At 42.2% G+C, this 20,975-nt stretch overlaps 1 protein-coding gene across 4 annotated transcripts in view; it reads left to right on the top strand.

Annotated features, from left to right (window-relative positions):
* The window catches only part of bbs9 (Bardet-Biedl syndrome 9), a 115,677-nt gene that overhangs the window by 44,900 nt on the left and 49,802 nt on the right, over positions 1 to 20,975 (top strand). For all 4 annotated transcript variants that reach the window (XR_008300685.1, XR_008300684.1, XM_053227711.1 and 1 more), the window contains 2 exons: positions 12,875 to 13,057; positions 17,997 to 18,222. Coding sequence is in view for 2 of the 4 variants with exons in the window: in XM_053227711.1 (XP_053083686.1) it covers positions 12,875 to 13,057; positions 17,997 to 18,222 (409 nt within the window). In the remaining 2 variants the exon portion in view is untranslated. The remainder of the gene's footprint in view (positions 1 to 12,874; positions 13,058 to 17,996; positions 18,223 to 20,975) is intronic.

Raw genomic sequence — 20,975 nt, 5'->3', positions numbered from 1 at the left:
AAAAAGAAAGAAAGAAAAAAAGACAGTTTTCCTTGTGGGGCCCTGCTGAATGTCCCCAAAATGTCAAATCTGTCGGATATGCCTATCCTTGTGGCGACATTTGACTAGTCCCCACCAGGATATGGAAAAAAACATGTACACACACACACACACACACACACGCACATTCATGGAAGTATAATATTACTGAGACAGATCACACATTGGCTTTGTGGGGACGTTAGAACAACATGGACACATATACATGTATTTAGAGACCTGATTTATATACAAAATGATCTCTCTCTCACACACACACACACACACACACACACACACACATTCATGGAAATATAACATTTTTGGGACACAGATCACACATTGATTTTGTGGGGACATTAATACAACATGGATACTTGTCTTTAGAGACCTGATTTATATACAAAATGATCATTTACACACGCACACACACACGTACACACACACATGCGCACACACAGTCTTGCACTGAATGAGCACAGATTTATGACGTCTCTCTAATGGGTCTCTTGATGTTACATTACCCTCACAGCTAATAGCTCAACCTTTCACTCATGACTAACATTCAGTAGGCACATATGGTAGCTCTACTTTCTATAAGCGTGGTGTATTTGTACTTGTTTTTGTTTTTTTTTTTCCTGTGTGCCGTCCTAAAACTGATTAGCACTTTGTGAGACCGTGTGTGTTTGCATGATTACAAAGTGATGGTCCTCTGAAAGAACTGTTTACAGCAGTGACACAGGGCTACTCCCTCTCAATGAGCAGCTGTTTGCATTAGGAAGATTGTGATTAATTGTGCAGTTGTGTGTTTTTAAAAGCACATAGCTGTAGATTTCAGCAAAAGGCTACAGGAACGGTACACTAATGGTAACATAGGAAAACTAGAGGAAAATTAGCTTTATCAGAACATCAGTGATCATTCGAACAAAAGCTTCTAGTCAAACATACTACGAAGGTTCAGCATTGAACGCTTTATAGTGACTTCTTTGTAAGGATGTAATTACAGACCTGAAGGATTTTCCAGACTGAAAGCGTGCGACGTTTAAACACTGTCATGTCTTCACCACTTTTTTTTTAACCAAATAGATTTCATATAAACAGCCCACTCTTGGGCTAGTCACAGTTTTGGAAATAAAAAATGTTTTGACAGCTCTGAGTGTCTGTATTTAAGAGGTGTTACACAATGTTGACATTTCTCATTATAGTTAAAAAAAAAAATTACCCTTGGAAATTTGATTAGCAGTCAATGCTAAGTGTAATTAAAGTTTAACTTTGGTCAAACTGAGGGTTTTTTGGGGCGTTTATCAACACTTCTGAGGGAAATGTTGGCATTCCTGATAATTTGATAATTGACTTTTTGGTTTAACATAAGTTATAAGTATATCTGTATATGAGTGACTTAATGTGCTATATAGCTAAATTGTTAAATTATAAGACAAAGCATCTCAAAGGCTACAGAGCAGAACAATTTCTTTGGTAAACGATTACCTGAAATGAATTGGATTGAAATGGATAGCTTACTTTGAAAGTGTTTTAAAGCAAAGCCTCGCCTGATACAGTAGATAGACATATTTTGTGTGTGTGTGTGTGTGCACCTCTTGCTCCATCATCTCTCTTCCTGTCTCTTTTCCCAGCGCTTGTCTTGTGGATGGCGTGCGGGAAATGGCGACACCCTATACACATTATAATGTAATGTATACACACACCGTCACAACGGAGCTGTATTGACGGGTCGAGAGAGTGATGTGCACTCTAAATGAATAATTCAACTCTTTTCATTTACAAACACACACACACAGTGTTCAGGCTGCAATAAGGTGGGAAAATATCTCTGATGTTTTTTTTTTGTTGTTTGGATTATTTTTAAGTTTTGCCCTCATCACATTTCCTCCATCTCTTATTTTTACTCTTACCTGAACACATTTTCATGACATGTCATCCTTTCTATCCATTTGTAGTTCTATATAATATTGTAGAATGTCCATGAATCAAGTTAGTTCCTGTTATCACCTACATTATAGCAGCTATAAACAGTTGTTCCGTCACAAGCCTCCCTTTTTACTGTTAAAAAAAATAAATCTTGTGTTTTTACCAAGTTACAGCCTTACCTCTGACTGTTATGAAATGTTAGCACTGGAGAAAATTGCAAACTAAATGTCTTCTCACAGAAAAATTCACCATATCAACAATTACACAGTTGTTAAAATCATTTCTCATGTTTAAGTGGCGCATCCACCACAGGTCCCTGTGTAATTTGTTACTATAGGAAAAAATTAGCTCCTTCTTTTGTCATTTTTGTGTCTAAAGTGAGAGGGCAGTGTGTTCCCCCTTTGGGATTGTTTGGGGAAGCCTGGTTCAATGATAAATCATTGCTGGATAAAATAGGGCATAAAGCAGGGACATCAACCCCTCTGGACCTCTTCCATCCTACAAAAGTTAGTTAAAAGACATCTGGCTTCTATTTTCAGATGCTACTGAAGGCTTGATTAGCTGAACCAAGTGGGTTAGATTAGGGCTGGAACTGAACTGTGCATGAAGATAGGAGCAGAGCGCGAAGATGTGTGGCTCATTGAGTCTTTCAAAGAATTTACTCGATTGAGCAATAACTGCTCTATAGAAAATCCACACAGTAAGAGTGTTTTAACATCTTAACAATATTGATAATGCATGTTAAAGATGTTTCAGTCCAATAATCTGTGTGTTTCATGCCAAATCTGGAAATGAGGTGCTTTTCCCACTTTACCTTTAACTTTAACTCATGAGGCCCTTCTGCAGAGTGCAAAGGGGTCAGCTGGAGAGGAGATAAAGGCTTAGGGAGAGAAGATAAAGGCTTAAATTCACTTTGCAGGCAGCAGAGGCCTCTACAGAATGCTCAGTTCCATAACTGCAGAACACACGTGTACAAATAGCCTCTGTCATGAACTGTCTTCTCTTTTGGCTTTGAACCAACCCTGAAGTTCATGTCACTCATGCATTTTTGATGAGACTCTATCACCATACATTAGCAAGCTGTGGCTTGCGCCGTGCAGCCACGATGATGTTCCACATGTTTGTGGACGGTTAAGATTTCACCTTCTCATTGCTCTCTCTCTCTACCCTTATATTTTATTCATGAAATGATGTGGGTGATGGTCCTGTGCCATCCTGATCAGGTCTGCTTTTTATAAAGTCGTTTTGGCTGCTCTGATTCAGATTCATAGGCACACACTTGCAAACACAAGGGTCAGTATCCAGGCTAATGACCCAGTAAGAGTTGCCTTAGCTTTGCTTTCAACCACTAGCAAAAGGGCTTGGCACTCATTTTAAGATGGGGTCAGAGGATGGAGAGCAAATAAGAAAAGTCTCAGAAGCAACTAGGAGAATTTCAGGGAGGGGGGAATCCCCAGCAGTCTCCATTCCCACAAATATTTTGCCTCATACTGGAGTCTTAGAAAGACCTTGCCATGCTACCACACAAGCCTGTTAGGTTCCGTTTGCCTCCCTGTAATTAGCAGCTGAAAGGTGTAAGAGGCTGCACTGTGAGTGACAGGCCTCGGCAAAGGCTCATAATAGAGGCCTCTCTCCTGACAAGCTTGATTTATTTGGGCCCAAATGGGGCACTAAACAGGCCTAAACGGTTGCTAAAAGCACCCAAACAAGGGCCAACACTGATCCCCCTGTCTCCCTGAGACCTGCCATTAATGTTTGAAAGTCAGAGATTTGTGTGTGCTTGTGTGACGCCCAGTTTGAGAAAGGGGTCTCTCAGATAGTAGCTCTGTTTGTGTAGCACATGAAAGGCCTGAGGGAACCTGTCCTGCACTCCCCTCCAACCACTCAAAGCTCATCAAAAAGGATACATGTGATACTCCTCAAAAGTTTCTAGGCAGCTATGGTTGACATGTACATCTAAGGGACTGTGATGGAGATAAATGACAGTCAGCGCCAAGCAGGAGCAAAACAGCTGTCCTGACCACATTCTGGATACTTTGTTGTGTCACTTGTCATACTAGAAGAAAAGAGAGTAAAGAAGTACCACCCCTGAGCCAATCACATGACGCCAAGAGTCTTTTTATATGAATCTGTCTGTGTTTACAATACTAGACCATCTCTTATCTGTGCCACTTTTTAGATCCTGGAAGCACACAGGCACAGCGATATCCTTGTGAGAACTGTCCAGGTGTTTGCCCAAAGGGAGGCAGATTCAGTGGGGGGTTGAGGCCCAGGCATGCTGGCAGATCTTCTGTAGGAATCTCTTGGAAAAGTTTACACTGCCCAACCAAAAAGTATACAGCTGGCATCACAAAACACTGCCGTGCATGTACGTGAGAAGCAGCAGCAAAAGCCGCATTTGGTTTCCCATCTATTCTTGCTGGGTTTTTTCTCCACCTATTAATGCCTGCATGATATGAGTAATGTAATATCTTGTCTCAGTAAGATGGATTTGGGAGCTACAATGGCTGACTCTCCACTGGGAGCACCCTGCTAAACCAGCTCATTTGTGGCCATGTTGCCATAGAATCGGGATCGTATTAAGAAATGGAGCATATCTTCTGCCTGCTGCTCTTTTGTATGGGACTCTGAGCCTCTAGCACCATGCTAATAGGATTACCTATATTGTAATTAAAATGGCCCACACTCAACTCAAAAGTCTCTCACAGAAATGGTTTGTTTTATTCAGCCATCAGCAATTGCTTCTTACCATTCACATTTAATTTGTACACTTCAATGATGTGCAATTGTTTTACTTTGTTTTCTTTTTCTTTAGTTCTTTTTTTTATTATTTTGGTACGTATTCAGTCAGACCACCTAGAATTTCTAACTTAGATGGTATCTGTTTGTTCTTGAAGCTCCTCATGGTCCTATTGTGGGTCTTCTTGGATAGTTGGAGCAGCAGTTGAGCCGAGTGACTTTTCATGCTTCACTGCCACAAACACACACCCAAACATTATGCATTTTGTAGTTTCGCTGCTCAGTAATAGTTCTTGCCTGGAGACTTGCCTGGTAGCTGAGATTCCTACTTTATGTATTCGTGGGTGGGTGACTGAACAATAAACTGCTGGTGGGCTAATCTGATGTGTCGCCCGTTTGTGGAGTCATCACCCCGAAATAACTTGATAAACAATCCAAATAAAGTCTCTCTGTCATACTACCCACCCCACCAGCCGCCATCTCCTGAAGATACAGCGGCAAAATGTGACTTAAAAGCTTGCGCTATCTTTTCCAAAGAGAGATAGGCTTTGTTTTAAGATAGACATTGTTTCAAGACATAACTCCACATGTTCTCACAATCACCTGGAATTCTAGGATATGATGGAACAATGGCTAATTGGGTCTGTGCACTTGTTCAATAGCAGATGCTTGCTGCAGATATTCTCTCGAGGACTTCTCAGTCAAAACTGGCAAATTTTACATTTTGAAAAATAGTTTATTTGCAGATATAATAAATGCAGCAAATGGTGAATTGTAGCATTTAAAAAAAAAGGCAAGGAATTCTGCGATGGACTGGTGGCCCATCCTGAGTGTATCCCCACATCATGCCTGTGTTCCCGGGATAGGCTGTGGATCCACCACAACCGCGAGCAGTACAGAGTGGTTACTGAAGATGAATGAATGAATGAATTAATTAATGTGGTATTCAACAAAAATGGAATTCGATGGATTGGCATTCCATCCAGGTTGTATTCTCACCTCAAGCTAATGTGATCCTGGGATAGATAGATAAAGTGATTACAGAAGATGAATAATTGTGGAGTTGCATGAGCTGATGGAATTCTGCGATGGACAGACATCCCATCTGGGGTGTATTTCTGCCTTGTGTCCAACATTCTCAGGATAGACTTGGCTCCACCATGATCCTGACAAGGATAACGCCATTACTGAAGATGGATGAATTAATGAATAAATGACTGAATATATAGAATATAGTTTTATCCAGGGTGTATTCGCACTTCAAACCCAGTGTTCCCAAGATCCAACTTGACCCTGACCTGGATAAAGCTCTTAGATGAATGAATGAATTAATGCAAAAATAAGGAATTGCATGAGCAGGAGTGGAACAATAGTAGAATCGTCATCCTAGTCAACATTCATCCTGATTGAAAGTATAACACACTCTCGTGGATGTGTATAATTTTGTTTTTGGAGAAGAGAGTTGAAAGCACACAGAGCACTTGCTGAGAGCTGTGGTTTCACAGGGAAGTTCTTGTCATTAGATTTAAGACTGCATGCTTTGGCTGTACGCATTTGTGTCGAGGTGCTTCTGGAGTGGAAAACATAGAGATTTACGCGTCTTTATGGCTGACCTGCATGAATAAGTGTGTATGTTCCAGCTCAGCATGCGTACCTTTTGCAGGTTAGGAAAGCAGGGAATGACCAGTTTTCCAGGGAGTGACCAAGTTTCCAATCGTCTTATAAAGACATGAATATTGGTGTTCTTATGGACAGTTTATTAATGGTGGTATAAAAAGTGTCAGGTGAAAATACATGGGGAAAAAGTCAGGGGTTTTTGTTGGTGACCAGCAAAGGTCTCTGCTTGCTTTTTCGAGTGTAATGTAACAGCTGAGTTAATGCTGCACTTCTGACAGATGACTTTCCCAAGCCCGTTTCTCTAAAATCAACACGTCCTTCGTGTCCACCTTTTGCGTTTCCGCTGCCTAGATTAGTGCAACAATGGCAGATTTATGCGATTACATGCATTTACTCTGTAATCAGAGGCCCCGCATGGCAAAGGCCAGGCTTTGCCGGATATTTATCTTGTTTCTGTAAATTCTGAAGCTGCCTGTGTGTGTGTGTGTGTGTGTTTTCGTCCGTGTGTGTGTTTTCTTTCGTCTTCCTCGAGCGAAGCTGTTCAAAGGAGGCCATTGAGAGAAAAGCAAACAGGTAGGATGGAGCCAAACAGGAGCATGCGCCGTGAAAATCAGCGGCCTACAATCAGCCCACTGTCACCGTGCCCCCCCCAATTACCATTAGCATTTACATCAGAGGGAGGATAGAGAGAGAAAGAGAGACAGAGAGACGAGTGTAGAGAAGATATTCAACATGCAGCACAATCACGCATGCACGCGCCAGCTTGTCGGCATCGCCTCAAAAGATTCCAGATGCGACCTTAGCTGCTGTTAAAGGTTAAACACACATAAACATACTTCTTTAGTTTGTAGCAGGTTCTTCATTTCCTTTAGCAAAGATTCTCTTTCTCTTTGGCACTGTTTCCTCAGTATATTTTCCTGGATTTGTGTCCAGTTTGTATCAAATCTTTCTGTACTTGCCATCAGCAGTCTGCTTTCTCCAGCAGTGTAGCCCATTCTCCCCAAACTGCCCACTCTGGAGAGCACTTTTTAAAGGCGCTCAGTGCTTTTAACATTAATTCGAGCCATTTAACCGCAGTCAAATGACTCTCTGTCTTTTCAGGCTTATTTTATATTAGTCATGTGGCAGGTTTTTCCCCAAGCTTTCCACTTTCCCAGCCTGAGTCCCGAGCCCGTCTGCCTATCACACGTCCATTAGTGCTTTATGTCGCACATATATCCACATATATTCACCCCAATAAGAGGTAAAATACATGGCAGATCTGTTACGCGCCCCTGAAGAGCGGGCAGTTTAAGGGGCTCTCAGAGGGCAATGGAATGTCACGAGGGTCTGCTTTCAGGGAAGGGGGATGGCATAAGGCAGAAAATGGAGAGAGAAAAAAAAGAAATGGAGAGTGAATTAGGTGAATTAGCTTTTGCCTGAACTAAGGAGCTCTGGTGAGAAAAGGTCGTATTTGGCCCCTTAGACAGGGCGGTGCACTAGTGTCTTCTTTCAGATTGTGTGATTGTGTGTCCTTTGTATATAGAGATGCCAAAGTTGCACACCTGGCAAGGTTTCCTTCTGTTTTTCAGACTCGCTGGCACATGCACACACTCACACACACACACACACACACACACACACATGCACACGCTTCGACTTGTGATTCATTCAAAGATTGGACCAGGGAAAACATACTAACTATTTGCTTCTCTAATGTTGTGTTGTCTTAAGGACACAGCCAGACAAGAGTGTGTTATCTCCTGTAGATACACACAGTGGCGTCTCAGCTGGGGTTTTGTCTTGTGTTCTTGTTTGTGCGTTTTGGGTTTATGCTTTGGTGTATGTGTGTGTGTGTGCGTGTGTGGAATCTTTCATATACAGTATTCAGCTGTAATGTTATAAAAGTAGTGATGTTAATTGTTTATCTTGTAATAAACTTATTTGATTATTAGTATATTACCTAGATTCCTGAGGGCTCTGTTGTAGGTCCAAATGATGTACGGTCACTGAGCGCTTTATTAGACATGCTCGTATACCTGCTCATTCATGCAATTATTCATTCAGCCAATCATGTGGCAGCAGGGCAGTGCATGAAATCATCCAGACACACCTCAGTTAACGTTCACATCAAACATTAGGATGGGGGAAAAATGGGATCTCAGTGACTTTGACCGTGGTGCCGGTTTGAGTATTTCAGAAACTCTTTAAAACTGTGTTGAGCAGAAAAGCATCTCAGAAAACACAGCACACCAAACCCTGAGAACATGTCGGCTTCTACTCCTGTCAGCCAAGAACAGGAATCTGAGGCCACTTTGGGCACAGACTCACCCAAAATGGACAGGTGAGATAGACAAAGACCATCTTCAGCTGTTCAGTCCAGTGTCCTTGGGTACCCTGAAAGGCACTTATAAATAAAAAGCTCTTATTTTTCTTTTTATACCATTTTCAAGTACCATGATAAGATATTTTTTGTCACATCTCCTCCTATCTCTAGCATAGAACGTAGCTTGGCTAACAGTCATTTTTAAGCTATTATAGTAATCGTACAATCGAGGATCACTGTTTTTAGTGTGTGCAGTGTGAGCAGGGTCACTGTGTGGAGGTGGCCTGGCTGCAGCATGGGAGGTGAGTTTGGGCTTGTGATTACAGAGCGGGAGCAAGCGTCTGCTAAAATGAGTAGAGAAAGCTGCTCTAATGAAAGGCCTCCTCTCTGCCTCTCAACGTCTAAATCTGGAAGCTTGGATGAAGTACAAATGAACGTACACAAACCTCCAGCGGCCTATCTCTGCAGGTCTGGTGGCGCACGCGTTAATGTCTAGTGCAGTTCCAGCGATACGTGCAGGCAAGATTCCATCAGAATGCATCATGGGAACAGCTGCTTGGGTTTTATTACATGATCGTGGTTTACTGGGCATTCAAGATAGATTATAGTAATGTCTGAATGTTTTTTATTTAAATCTTTATTGCATACCTGCCATTAATTTAATGACCCTTACCTGGCAAAGTTTGTTAGTTGTTGTTTCTGGAGATGTAGTGATTAGACAGAAAGTACTCAGCCTCAGGCTCTAATCTGACCCACACCTGACCACCACACCACCTCCTCAGTTCATTCTTTTAATCCCGCCTGCATTTTGAAATACTCTTCTGGTCCATTCTGGAGTATCACAATATAGGTTTAAGAAACCTAGGCTCAAGAAATCAAGCTTTCCTTTAGTTATCAACGATTTAAATCACACATTTAAATTATTTTCATGTCTGCTCTCTCTTGGAAGTGGCTGATCCCAAAAGTGTTGTATTCATCTTATACAACTTCAATTTTCCAAGAATTTTTTTCTTTATTAAAAAATGACACATACTTTTTTAAAATCATTTTATGGTTACATTTTATGTAACCAAAAATGTTTAATAAACAGCTAGCTGTGTGTTTTGAGGAACAATGTCCAATGTCCACTTTTTTAAAAACTTTTTTCAAATTTAATAGAAATGAAGCTTGCTAAACTCCTTGCCATCTACACTAAAAAACAGACTAGATTTGTTTCCCCCATTTTTTTAATATAATCCAAGCCAAGGCCAGTTAAAAGTGAGGTTCAGAAGACCAAAACATGGATAGGAATTAAAGTCTGGGAGGATAGACACACAGAAAGCCTGTGTTACGTAATCAGACCAAGGAATTTACAGGAGCAAATTGGCATCAGTGCATTGGAGATTAAAATATTGTTTAGAAACATTTCATTCTTCCTTTTAGTTTAAAACCTTATCATTTTTGAGCCACTTTTATTTAATTTAATCTTGTTGACAGTTATTTGTTGCTCCTATTTTTTAATGTTCGGGGAAAAAAAAGGACCAGATTTGCTGAATGAACATCCATGTTCACGTTGAGCTTCTGCTGCTACGGGATCAGAGTGTCAGCCTCACAGAGGAGCAGGAGGATTAGCAAGAATCAGGGGAGAAAAAACAAAGAGCTCTGGCCTTATCAGGCCGTGTGGTTTGGAGCCTTCCACGGCGGCCGATAAGCCAAGCTCAGGTTGCCCGTGTGGGTTGCCAGATGCTATCGCGCGCTGAGTCTTTCTCGAGCCTCCTTGACTCTGCGCTCCAGAGGCTCGGTTTATAAACAAGCATTGTCCGGGCCAAGCGACCGAGAGCTATCGAGCCGCGTGCTATCTCCGCACCATGACCAAACACAAAAGCAGTTACTGTCTAGGATTATTTGTTGGTATGATGCTGATCTCTCTGTCTCTCTCTCCCTAGGGAGCTGTTTCCCTTTTCCCACACACTTATATTTTCAGAAATGTATGTGAGCACACACTCTTACTCTAACTGCTATTTCCTGCTTGTATAAGCAAACGTGATATTTTAAAGGCATGTGCTATTTCTCATCTGTTAATTTTTTTAAACATGTCCTGTTTGAAAACAACTATTGTCTGTGTACTTGGATCCAAACACAGGCTACATCTTTGAAAAGTTGAGTCTCGGCTCCATCACGCAAATTATATTCTCTTGTTGGCGTTTGAGCTTGACAGTGTATAATTCATATCCTGTATCTGTGATTCATCATGTCTGTCTCTACATCTGTTTTTATAGCGGCCTATTTAGCTATCTAGCCGTCTGTCTAGTGATCGATCTAGACGGCATCTGTCTGTCCTGTTGTCTCCGTCGCTGTCTCTCCGAATCTGTTCTCTGAATCATTTCCTGATGTGTACTCTCAGTAAAGTCAGTCACAGTGAGTGGCATGGATCTCCCCAAAACCAGTGCATATAAAGGTTTGCGTCACACAGTGTCAAGTGGGATTGGATGGTGGTATTCGAGTAGTCTATGCATTCCTATATGTTATTTTATATTACTTTATTCCTTTTGTATTTATAAGCTGTACATGCCACCACACACAAACACAGACACCTAGCATACCGTCTCAAAGGTACTCTATTGTCCTGGTGCGCATTGTTAATTGTTAAAGCACTACAAAAGCCGAGCTTGTTTTATGTCTGCATCCATTCCAGTATCTCATAAAACCTAGTTACGATTCAATAATTCATGTTCCGCGGGCAAACCTTACAATGAACCTGCCGCAGTGCACTTCAGGGAAAGTCCGCTCTCAACCCACCACAGACAGTAACACACCTCAGTACTCTTCTCTCCGTTCCTCTCTGTACTTTTCCACCAGCTTATCTCACCCACAGAGCATCCGAAATGTTCCCATATTGTTGTAAGAGCGTTCTGCCAACGTTGAAGCCTCACATTTGGATGAGCAACTTCCCCTCGTCAAGGTGCAAGCAAGACCGCAAACCAAAAGCATCCCTCACCCAAAAGAAAAACAGCAAACGAATAAATAAGGGCTGTTTATCCCAGCTGGAGAGATATTTCTGCCTCTCAGCTTGTGGCTCAGTCCCTCAGGAATAATGGATTTGCTTGGCTCGTCCTCGGTGCTGGTTACTGGTCACGGTTTGTTTTGGGTCATAAATGTTACGTCGGAAATAGACGGGTATATTTAGGCTGTGTAATTTTTGCAAAATGCGAGGGTAAGCGGGCGGCTATGGCAAATGCATGTGTGTGCGTGTGTGCGTGTGTGTGTGTGTGTGCGGACCACCTCAGAACCAGGGTGCTCCAGTCAAATGCTTTGCCCAAAAGCATAATTATATTTAGAGCATTTTAATGACTCAAAATCAGCTCATGTGCCATTTGTTTTTAGCGCAAAGATCAAAAATGTTCGCGTTCTTGACCCTCAACTCGGCTGCAGAAGATTTCTCACAAGTCTTAGACCCTCTGGTGAGCGTGAGCGCTTTGACCTGAGCGTTTCACTGTTCATTTTGCAGTATGAAACAGGATGCGAGGCTGCACTCTGTCTGCTAATCTCCTCTCTTGGACAGTCGGGCCTGGATCCAGTCCTTCACACCACACACACACTCACATGCACGCACACTGCCCTGGCTTAAATGTGCCTTTGTTCCTCCTCAGCTGGCATCAATCAGGCCTTGCGTTGGCCCTCACAAAAGCCCCTTCACCACGGCTCAGTTTGCCTTGGCACAACAGCCCGTTTTGTCACCACACACTCCTCTCCGTTAGCAGGCTTCGCTTTCAAAGGCGGCTTCCTGGTTTTCATCCCTCTGAGACCCGGTGGTTCGCGAGCGATTAAACGTGAGTGAAAACTCCTAGGCGTACAGGTGACAGGTCACTTCAGCAGCACTGAATCTCCGTGTGTGTGTGTGTGTGTGTGTGTGTGTGTGTGTGGTATGTGAAAAGTATACTGTATAAATAATGCCTGTTCTCCCACAGATGACAATTTCTGTATTTTTACTGCACTGAACTGATTGGAAGGCTTTTATCATAAAGTGTGGCCTCTTTCTTTTTTTTTTCTTCTTTTTTTTTCTCTCGTTCAGTTCAGCAATCTTTCCTGTCAACACGGCTTCCGTTCCCCTCCGTGGACAGAGTGCAAAACCTGCGCATATGAGGTTAAAGCCAGTGCTTGCACCTCTCATACCCTCCCACAGGAGTCTCCAGTTCAAGCCTGGAATGAAGCATTTGGAGGAAGTTAACATGAACATGAATGCAATGACTCATATTTTTCCTCTCTTTTTTATTTCGTCTCTGTCAGGTGATAGCATTGGCGGATGCAGCGGAGGAGAATCGAGCGTGTTTGGTGCAGGCCTTCTCCAGGTTATGCAGCGCCACGCACCTGCTCATCCTTCTGGTCTCTCTTTGGCAGGGACTCAGCATCGATCAAACCGCTATCCTGGAGGCGACGCTACTGCCACTGCTGCAGGATACACCACAACTGGTGAGGACACACACACTTCACTGTGTTTAATTTATTGAGGTCCTGATATAAGGAATTACTGCACACCAACCAGCCAATCAGAAGTGGGCATCTGTCATATAGAGACTTTTATTCTTGTTATAGATAGCTCGACCTATTTATATACTTTTGTGACTTTTACGTGAGTTTAGGTTTGATGTGAAAAGGTCATTAGAGACGTATATCTGCTTATTGCCTTGCTATAGGACAAATCAACTCCTTTGAACGCACTCATGCAGATCAGACAACAATACTATAAGCTATGCTAGTGGCACTGCTGTAGTTCCCATTGCAGCTGTACAATGCACAAATACAGTGTGATGAGACAGTTATAGCAAAGACTGCACTAATGTTCCTGCTACCTTTCATGCGTCTGTAGTAAAAGAACACCCACACACACTGTCACTCTCTTCTCTAAGTACCCTATTTTGGGCAGCGCCCTTGACCTCAGAGGCCCCGAAGTGTAAACGCTGCCCATGTTGGCTGACGCTGCTGAAAGCCGACCAATTGTTTGTGCTCTTTAGGAACAGTATCAGGGTTTTGTGTGAGTGTGAGTGTGAGTGTGAGTGTGTGTGTGAGTGTGTGTGTGAGTGTGTGAGTGTGTGAGTGTGTGAGTGTGTGAGTGTGTGAGTGTGTGAGTGTGTGAGTGTGTGTGTGTGTGTGTGTGTGAGTCTGAGTGTGAGTGTGAGTCAGTGAGTGACTGACTTGATCCATTCCATAAACAAGCACATTGAAAGAAGCGGTCCATTGAGCACTGACAGATTAGAGAGAGAAAGTGTTTGTATTTTCCTTTTTGTATTTTCCGCTTTCATTAACTGTCAGAAAAAAGTTTTAAGCAGTCTATGAGCCGATTTGACATTTCTTACTGTTTAAGCTTTCGTCACTCTGATATTCCATTAAACTGACTACATATGTACTGTGGCATGTGTCACTGAGTGACATTTTAACATAGAAGAAAATAATGAGCATATATTTCATTCCTCAGTCAGAGCAACAGTCATGTGTTGTCTTGTCTGGTGAACTGAATTACCAATACCAATGAACAAGAGGTAAACATGATGCCGGCAGGATTCAAATTTATACAGGCCTACAGACAGACTGACAGGCAAACTGACATGCATACAGACCAACATACTTATAGACAGACAGAGCCCTGCAGGCAGACCAAATGAGAGACAGGCAGACACAAGCAGACTAACCAACAGACAGAGCGACTGATAAGCAAACTAACAGACAGACTGACAGACTAGAGAGACACATTGACAGACAGGCAGATAGACCGATTGATAGATAGGCAGACAGACAGACAGACAGATAGACAGGAAGGCAAATAGACCAATTGATAGACAGACAGACAGACAGACTGATAGATAGAAAGGTACACAGACCAACAGGCAGACCAACTGATCGACAGACCAACCAACAGGCAGACAGAGAGAAAGAATGACTGACAGATTGATTGATCAATAGACGGACCGAATGACCAATGGGCAAGCAGACTGACAGACAGACAGGCCAACAGACAGACTGACTGACTGACAGAAAGTGAATAACAAAAAAAAATTTTGTGAATAAAAAAAAAGGATTTAACTTACAGCAGCTTAATAACTAATAATTAAGGACTGAATAAGGGGTTTAGCTTAATAAACATAATATTTAAAAAAAAAAAAAAAAATTCCTAAGGAGACTGCTGTTCTTATGCTGCCTAGTTGCTATAGTCTTAGGCAGACTCCTCTGGAAAGAAAAACAAAAAGGAAAACATCATCTTGTCATCTTGTTAATAGTATTATACTGTATAACTGATTATCGGATTCAGTACTGAATAAATGACTCTTCTTGGTTTATTTAATTTTCTTGCCTGTACTGAGTTATGCCACAGTGTGGGATTGCACTTACTCCCGTCCTGCTTTAGGGGGCGTGTTTCGAGATCTGTCGCATTGCTCCTTCCTAGTCATCAATTAACCAACGTTCTGTTCAGCAAACACACACCGCTCGGGGCTAATCCCAGCTGCAGGCGTCACAGCAAATATCCCCAGAATGAAAGTGGTGAGCTGCTTCCCTGGTAAACGTGCTCCGCAGTGACAGGTGGCGTGCATACACAAAAACACTCGTACACGCCAGGGCTGTAATTTGCAGCAGAGCTATATAAGCCGAGATCTAAAGCAGTACGGTGTCCTCATCTGAATGGGTGTGCTACTTTTAGAGCAATTCCATATATACATACATGGCCTGCTATATTTATATACCACTCCTCTGTGAATGCCGCATGTGTGAGCTAATGCAGGCAATGACAATTACCACCAATTACAGCCAATTACTGGGGAATCCTTTTTATAACGTAACCACACAACAAACACACAGACTCACTCTTTAAAGGTAGTGCGATCCTTTCCTTCACTATTTCTGGTCGCTTGCTGGATATGCTTTATTGTCAAGGACAAGGGGAAGGGAATAGGAAGCAAGGCGTAAAAGAGGCAGATCAAAATGAAACACGTTTCTTGAAAAAGAAAGCAAGTTTTGGAAAGCCGCAGTGCTGGTTAGTGGAGTGCAAACATAGTAGTTTAGATGGTGACAGAGGGAAGGTATATACAAGAGGAAGTTTAGTTTCTATAGCTACCACTCATTCCCTGTATGTGTGTGTGTGTGTGTGTGTGTGTGAGTGAATGAGTCATGGTCCAGACTCAGATAGAATCAGTAAACCAAGCCAGCCACTCACTAATGACACGTATCATGAGCTTTCTCTCTCGCTCCCTCTCATTTCCTGTTCCACCTTCATGTTCCCAACTCGAGCAAATCGTATCACACACATTTAGACACACACACACACTTTCCCCGTTGCCCACCCGGAGCCACGGTCACCGTCTTCATTTTTAGACCCTCTTATCTTTCAAAGCAAATAATCCAGAGTAAGCTACCGCCACTGGAATTCCAGCAATGCAGCCGCGCATGAGGAAAGCACTCAGGTTTTACTCACCTGTGACCACCTTACCTGAGAACCTAACCTCCCAGCAACACAAATGCATACACACACACACACACACACACACATTTTGTGGAGTTTTACCTCTGTTTTCACTGGAGGTTTTCTGAGTCATTTCCTGGGTTCAGAAAAACTCTCCCTCAGTGGTAGCTACTAAATCTCATCTCCTCCTTTCGTCTCTCTCTCTCTCTCTCTCTCTCTCTTTTTCCCTCCCCTCTGGCTGTAAATGGCTCTTCCCTGTCATCATCATTACAGGACTGATTACCTGTCATTAGGGTTCATTAAGGGCTATCTGGATGGCGGCAGGGGACAGCGCGGCCCTGCCCTGCCTGTCAACACCCGGGTCCATCCGCCATCTCTGGGAGTCTTGGACACACACACACACACACACACACACACATTCATCAATGCGTAATGCCGTCCATCCAGCCTGTCTGCAAGCCCCTTCCAAATTTTTCCAGTTGATATTAACCTTTTTTTCTGAGATTCCACTTGCCATTATACCACATGCCGATGAGTTTAAATACCCCCACAAAAAAACTTTAAAGCTCCTCCAGTCAATTCAGAATGTTCTTATATGTATTTTTTGAGCATGGTGATATTCTTTTGGAACCAAAAGTCAATATAGCACACAAAAGGACTCTATCTCACCAAAAATCCGTTCCAGGAATATGTAACCAAAACAAAAACCAAAGTGAGACTGCATTATCGTCTACCTATACCACGGTGCTGTTTCATTCTTGACTCTGATTGGCCAGAAGGGAAAACACAGGTTTATATCACAGTGCTTGTTCTAATCATTATCATTATAATTAGAACATTATCATTATTATTTCTATAGTAACAACTTACAACTTACATTTTTGGAAGGAGTCTCCAGTGTCAGTGCTTTGTAACAGTTTTCCGACTCAGAGTTTGAGATTAGCACTTTGTCACTAACACGACAAACTTCTTTTTTTGTTGCATTAACTTAAACAGAGAGAAAAAAAGAGGCTGGTGAAGGAACGACTGTTTATAGCAGCTATAAGTAATTGATGACATGAACTTTTTTTACGGCCGGTCCACAACATTAATTGTAATTATAAATGGACAAAAAGTATGATGTGTCTTTCTTTAATAAATACAAAAATGTAATCATGTAGACATTACAGCAATGTAATTGCTGTAGTTGCAGTTGTTTTATATAAATTAAAACACTTCAGGACGTACCATTATTGGAAATGATGAACCCATCACTGATTATTTTCCTATAACAGCATGCTACCAAGTGTGTTATTCCTTACATAACTGCAATACAATTCAGCTTTAGGAGGTGGGGTCTAGATTCTCATTGTCCAAGATGGCGACCCCTGTTATGTTCCAGCATTTAACTTCACCATGAAGTTTTGTTTATGTTTATGGATTACAGTAAGTCACACTAAACCACATTAGCACATCCATGTGACACCACTGTAGAACTAGATGCAGTTTGAGACAGATATTTAAAGCAATGATTTAACATGCAGAGGTGAAGACTCCATTACTTGTTAGCTGCATTACTCTCAGCTCCTGAGCACATCTTGGCTAATCGACTACAATTGGAGTAGAGGGAACACTGTAAACCTTTCATTTTTCGCCGAAGAGTTCTTTTAGTTCAGTTTAAGTTGAGGATGATGTAATGAATTTTTGGTTCTCTCACATGATGCACTTAGCCTTTAGTCCTGTCTGTCACTGTCTCCTGGATTAAACGCATTACTTGAACTCTGCCACTGGGGGCACTATGTAATCAAAGTTTATCCCTTACCATTTAAAGGTCAATTTTAGCGATCATTTTTGATTGAAATGGACTTGATTAAATTAGAAGTGATTTACTGCCTGACCGGTTACATCAAAGACATATGTCCTGCGCAATACTTTTTTAGTCTGAGTGTCTAACATTCTTCCTCTTTCTCTTTCCCTCAGGGCTGGGAGGAGAGCGTGGACGCAGCTGTGTCTCATCTCTTGAGAACGTGTCTGTCGAGAAGTCCCAAGGACCAAGCCATTAGCCTGAGCACATCCCAGCTGAGCATGCCCAAAGATACCTCACGCCTCAAGAAACACATCACGCTACTCTGCGATCGCATCGGCAAGGGAGGCCGCCTGTCTCTTTCCTCTGAAGCTAACGCTCCAACACCTGTTATGATGCCAGGTCAGAACCCTGTGTGTGCATGTGAATCCACTTTTTATGTAGGAAAAGGATTTTTAAAAAAAATCTTATTTAGTCTTGAATCATTGTTACATACAATAAGGAGTTCAGCAGGGCTCAGACCATTTCATCCAGGAAAATTTATGGTTCACTTTCACTTGTCTTTAGATGTCCTTGACTCCAAGAATGTCCTGTTTTAAAATTTAAGAGCTTCCAAAGGATGGTGTTAAAGACCATGTTTCATTGATCAGTGTGTTTACTGTCTGGCTATGTGCTTCTGCATACCTTAAAGGCTCCAGGCCCTCAGCGGGGCCCATCAGGACAGAGGCTCCTACGCATCATTAAACTCCAACAATAGGACCCAGTGGGAGCCGAAGAAGCCGCATGTAATCCTCTGCTTTCCTGAAGAACCCTAATTCTGCCCAAGCTTGCCCCCCCAGACACCCTCCTTCTCATCCTGCAGTGTGCTCACAGAAAACCGCTCATTCTTCTTCTGCGTAGCTTTCACCTTTTTCTAGGTCGCATCATGTACATGTGGTTTTTGGCCGTAGTACAGAGAGAAGTGTATGAAGCAAGGCTATAAGGTTTACAGTTGGTTTTCATAACTTGACCAGGTATTTGTCCTGTATTGGTTACAAAAACGTCTTAATCTGAGGTTGTAAATTATAGAAATGAAGCATTCTGACAACAGTTGACACAAGTTGGATTGGAGAAGGGAATAATTTCTTGGAAACTAACTCAACATGAAAATGTTTGGTTGCGTAGTCACACAATTTCCAAATCAGCGTTCAATGAAGGTTGGTTTAAAGGCATCAGACAAAACCCACTAGCGTCGACACAAATCGTTTCATCAAGTTGACGTGTTAATCATTTCCATGAATTCTTGTGCGCTGATTCTAACTGTGCACTGGCAAAATAATGTAAAATCAAGTTAGCTCCATGCAACAAGAGCAAATCCCACTGTTGATGATGATAAGAATTGATAAAATCAGTACAAATCAATTAAGACCTTCTAAGAGCTGCTGCTGTAATCATAAAGATTGTCCATGCCCAGGACAGGCTCCATTTTGAGTCTCCTCTCAAGGGGTCTCATTTATTGAGCCGTATATACCAACAAATTTAATCGTAAATCATTTGCAGGAGCATTTACACAAGAAATGTGGTTTCATGAAAATCCTGTTACTTCACAAAAACATTCATATCCCATGAGATATGATTCAAATCGTATAATTGTCCGACGTTACTGTGTTCATGCTGTCGAGTTTAAATCATTTATTAATTTCAGATGCACACATGAATTTAATGAAATTTTTGTGAAACTTAGTCATTTCATTAATAATGACTTCCAAAAGAACTCCATACTAGCCAAATAACTCTAGCCACTCAATTAGGACAAAAGAAATGGTGCCCTATGAAAGGAGTTAGGGTTAGCGTGTCTGTGGTAGCTGATGCACTGCAATGGCTGAGCTGCATTATTGGAATATTTAGAGCACTCTGCATTCAAGAGGCCTGTTAAGGACTTCTGTGGATGTCACTAAGTAATCAGCTGTGCCATTACTGTGCTTATAGATAATATGCATTTATCAATTTGTGTAAACGTTTTTAAATCTGGTGAGAAATTTTACTTTGGTGTGACCTATGAAAGAATTTACACACAACTTTACTAAAAATTTACTCTTCTACATGTCATTTGAGGGAGATTTTCCTTGAGAAACTCTGCCTCTGGCTTCCTCTTAGAGATCTTAAAGATCCAGATTTCTATAAAGTTTCTTTGCTATACAAATAAAATTCAATTCATTCCCATTAAATCCAAAAAAAGCTAGCATAAAAGGTGAATTTATTCCTTTGAAAGTTGTGGCTGTGATTATATCAGCATGGTTGTGGTGGTCGCAGTTCGTTTCACGGCCATAGCCGCCACCCAGACACAATCCACACACTTGGTGCAATGCTGCTGCTCCACAAACGCTGCTTACGGTATCTAATGCGCCTCACACGTGCGTGGCATCCCAGTGAGAATGTTTTGCTGAAGTGATTATTTCTCGATGCCAGCGGCAGCGCTGATTCACTTTTCCAATCTCTCTCTCTCTCTTTCTTGCTCTCTTTCCTTACTTCCTGGCTCAGAGCCAAAACACACAGCCGGCTCCCATTCAACCAAAAGCCTGTCAGGCTGTAGATAAACAGTAATTTATTACCCGTTGCTTTTTCAACCGGCTGTGAATGCAAAGTGTTTACGTTTCCACCAACACCGGCAGCAACAGAGACCTCTCTGCCCGTTCAGGCCCCCCATTTTCAGCTCCTGTGTGTTGGTGTGTGTTTTCAGAGCGTGTATGTGTTTACGTCTGTGTGTTGTAGAGTGTGGATTAAATGGCTGGAGAGTTGTTGATTCTTTTTTTTTTTTTTTTTTTTTTTTTTTTTTTTTTTTTTTTCTCCTCCACGAGGATAATCCCAACTGCAGAAAAGGAAGAGAGGGATGGAGGGAGGGACTGAGGGAGAGAGAGAGGAGAGTAGGGGGTTCTGTCTGATGAGGACGCTCCAGCTCTGTGAGGAATGTGCGAATGATTAAGCGAGTGAGTGTCATCCTCTTCTCCTCTCCCCTCCTCTTCGCGTCTGCAGCCTCTTATCAGATCCCTTCTCCTCCCTAATATCTCTCCCTGTCTGCCTCTCAGTCTTCCTCCATCTCTCGATCTCTCTCTCCATGGTGATCTGGCCCCGTCTCCCCTCCGCAGCAGCTGGGACTTGTAGACAGTCGATGATCT

The sequence above is a fragment of the Pangasianodon hypophthalmus genome, chromosome 21, assembly GCF_027358585.1.
Source record: "Pangasianodon hypophthalmus isolate fPanHyp1 chromosome 21, fPanHyp1.pri, whole genome shotgun sequence".
Lineage (NCBI taxonomy): Eukaryota > Metazoa > Chordata > Actinopteri > Siluriformes > Pangasiidae > Pangasianodon > Pangasianodon hypophthalmus.
The sequence above is the reverse complement of the archived record's forward strand: the minus strand, read 5'-3'. Positions and strand labels throughout refer to the sequence as shown.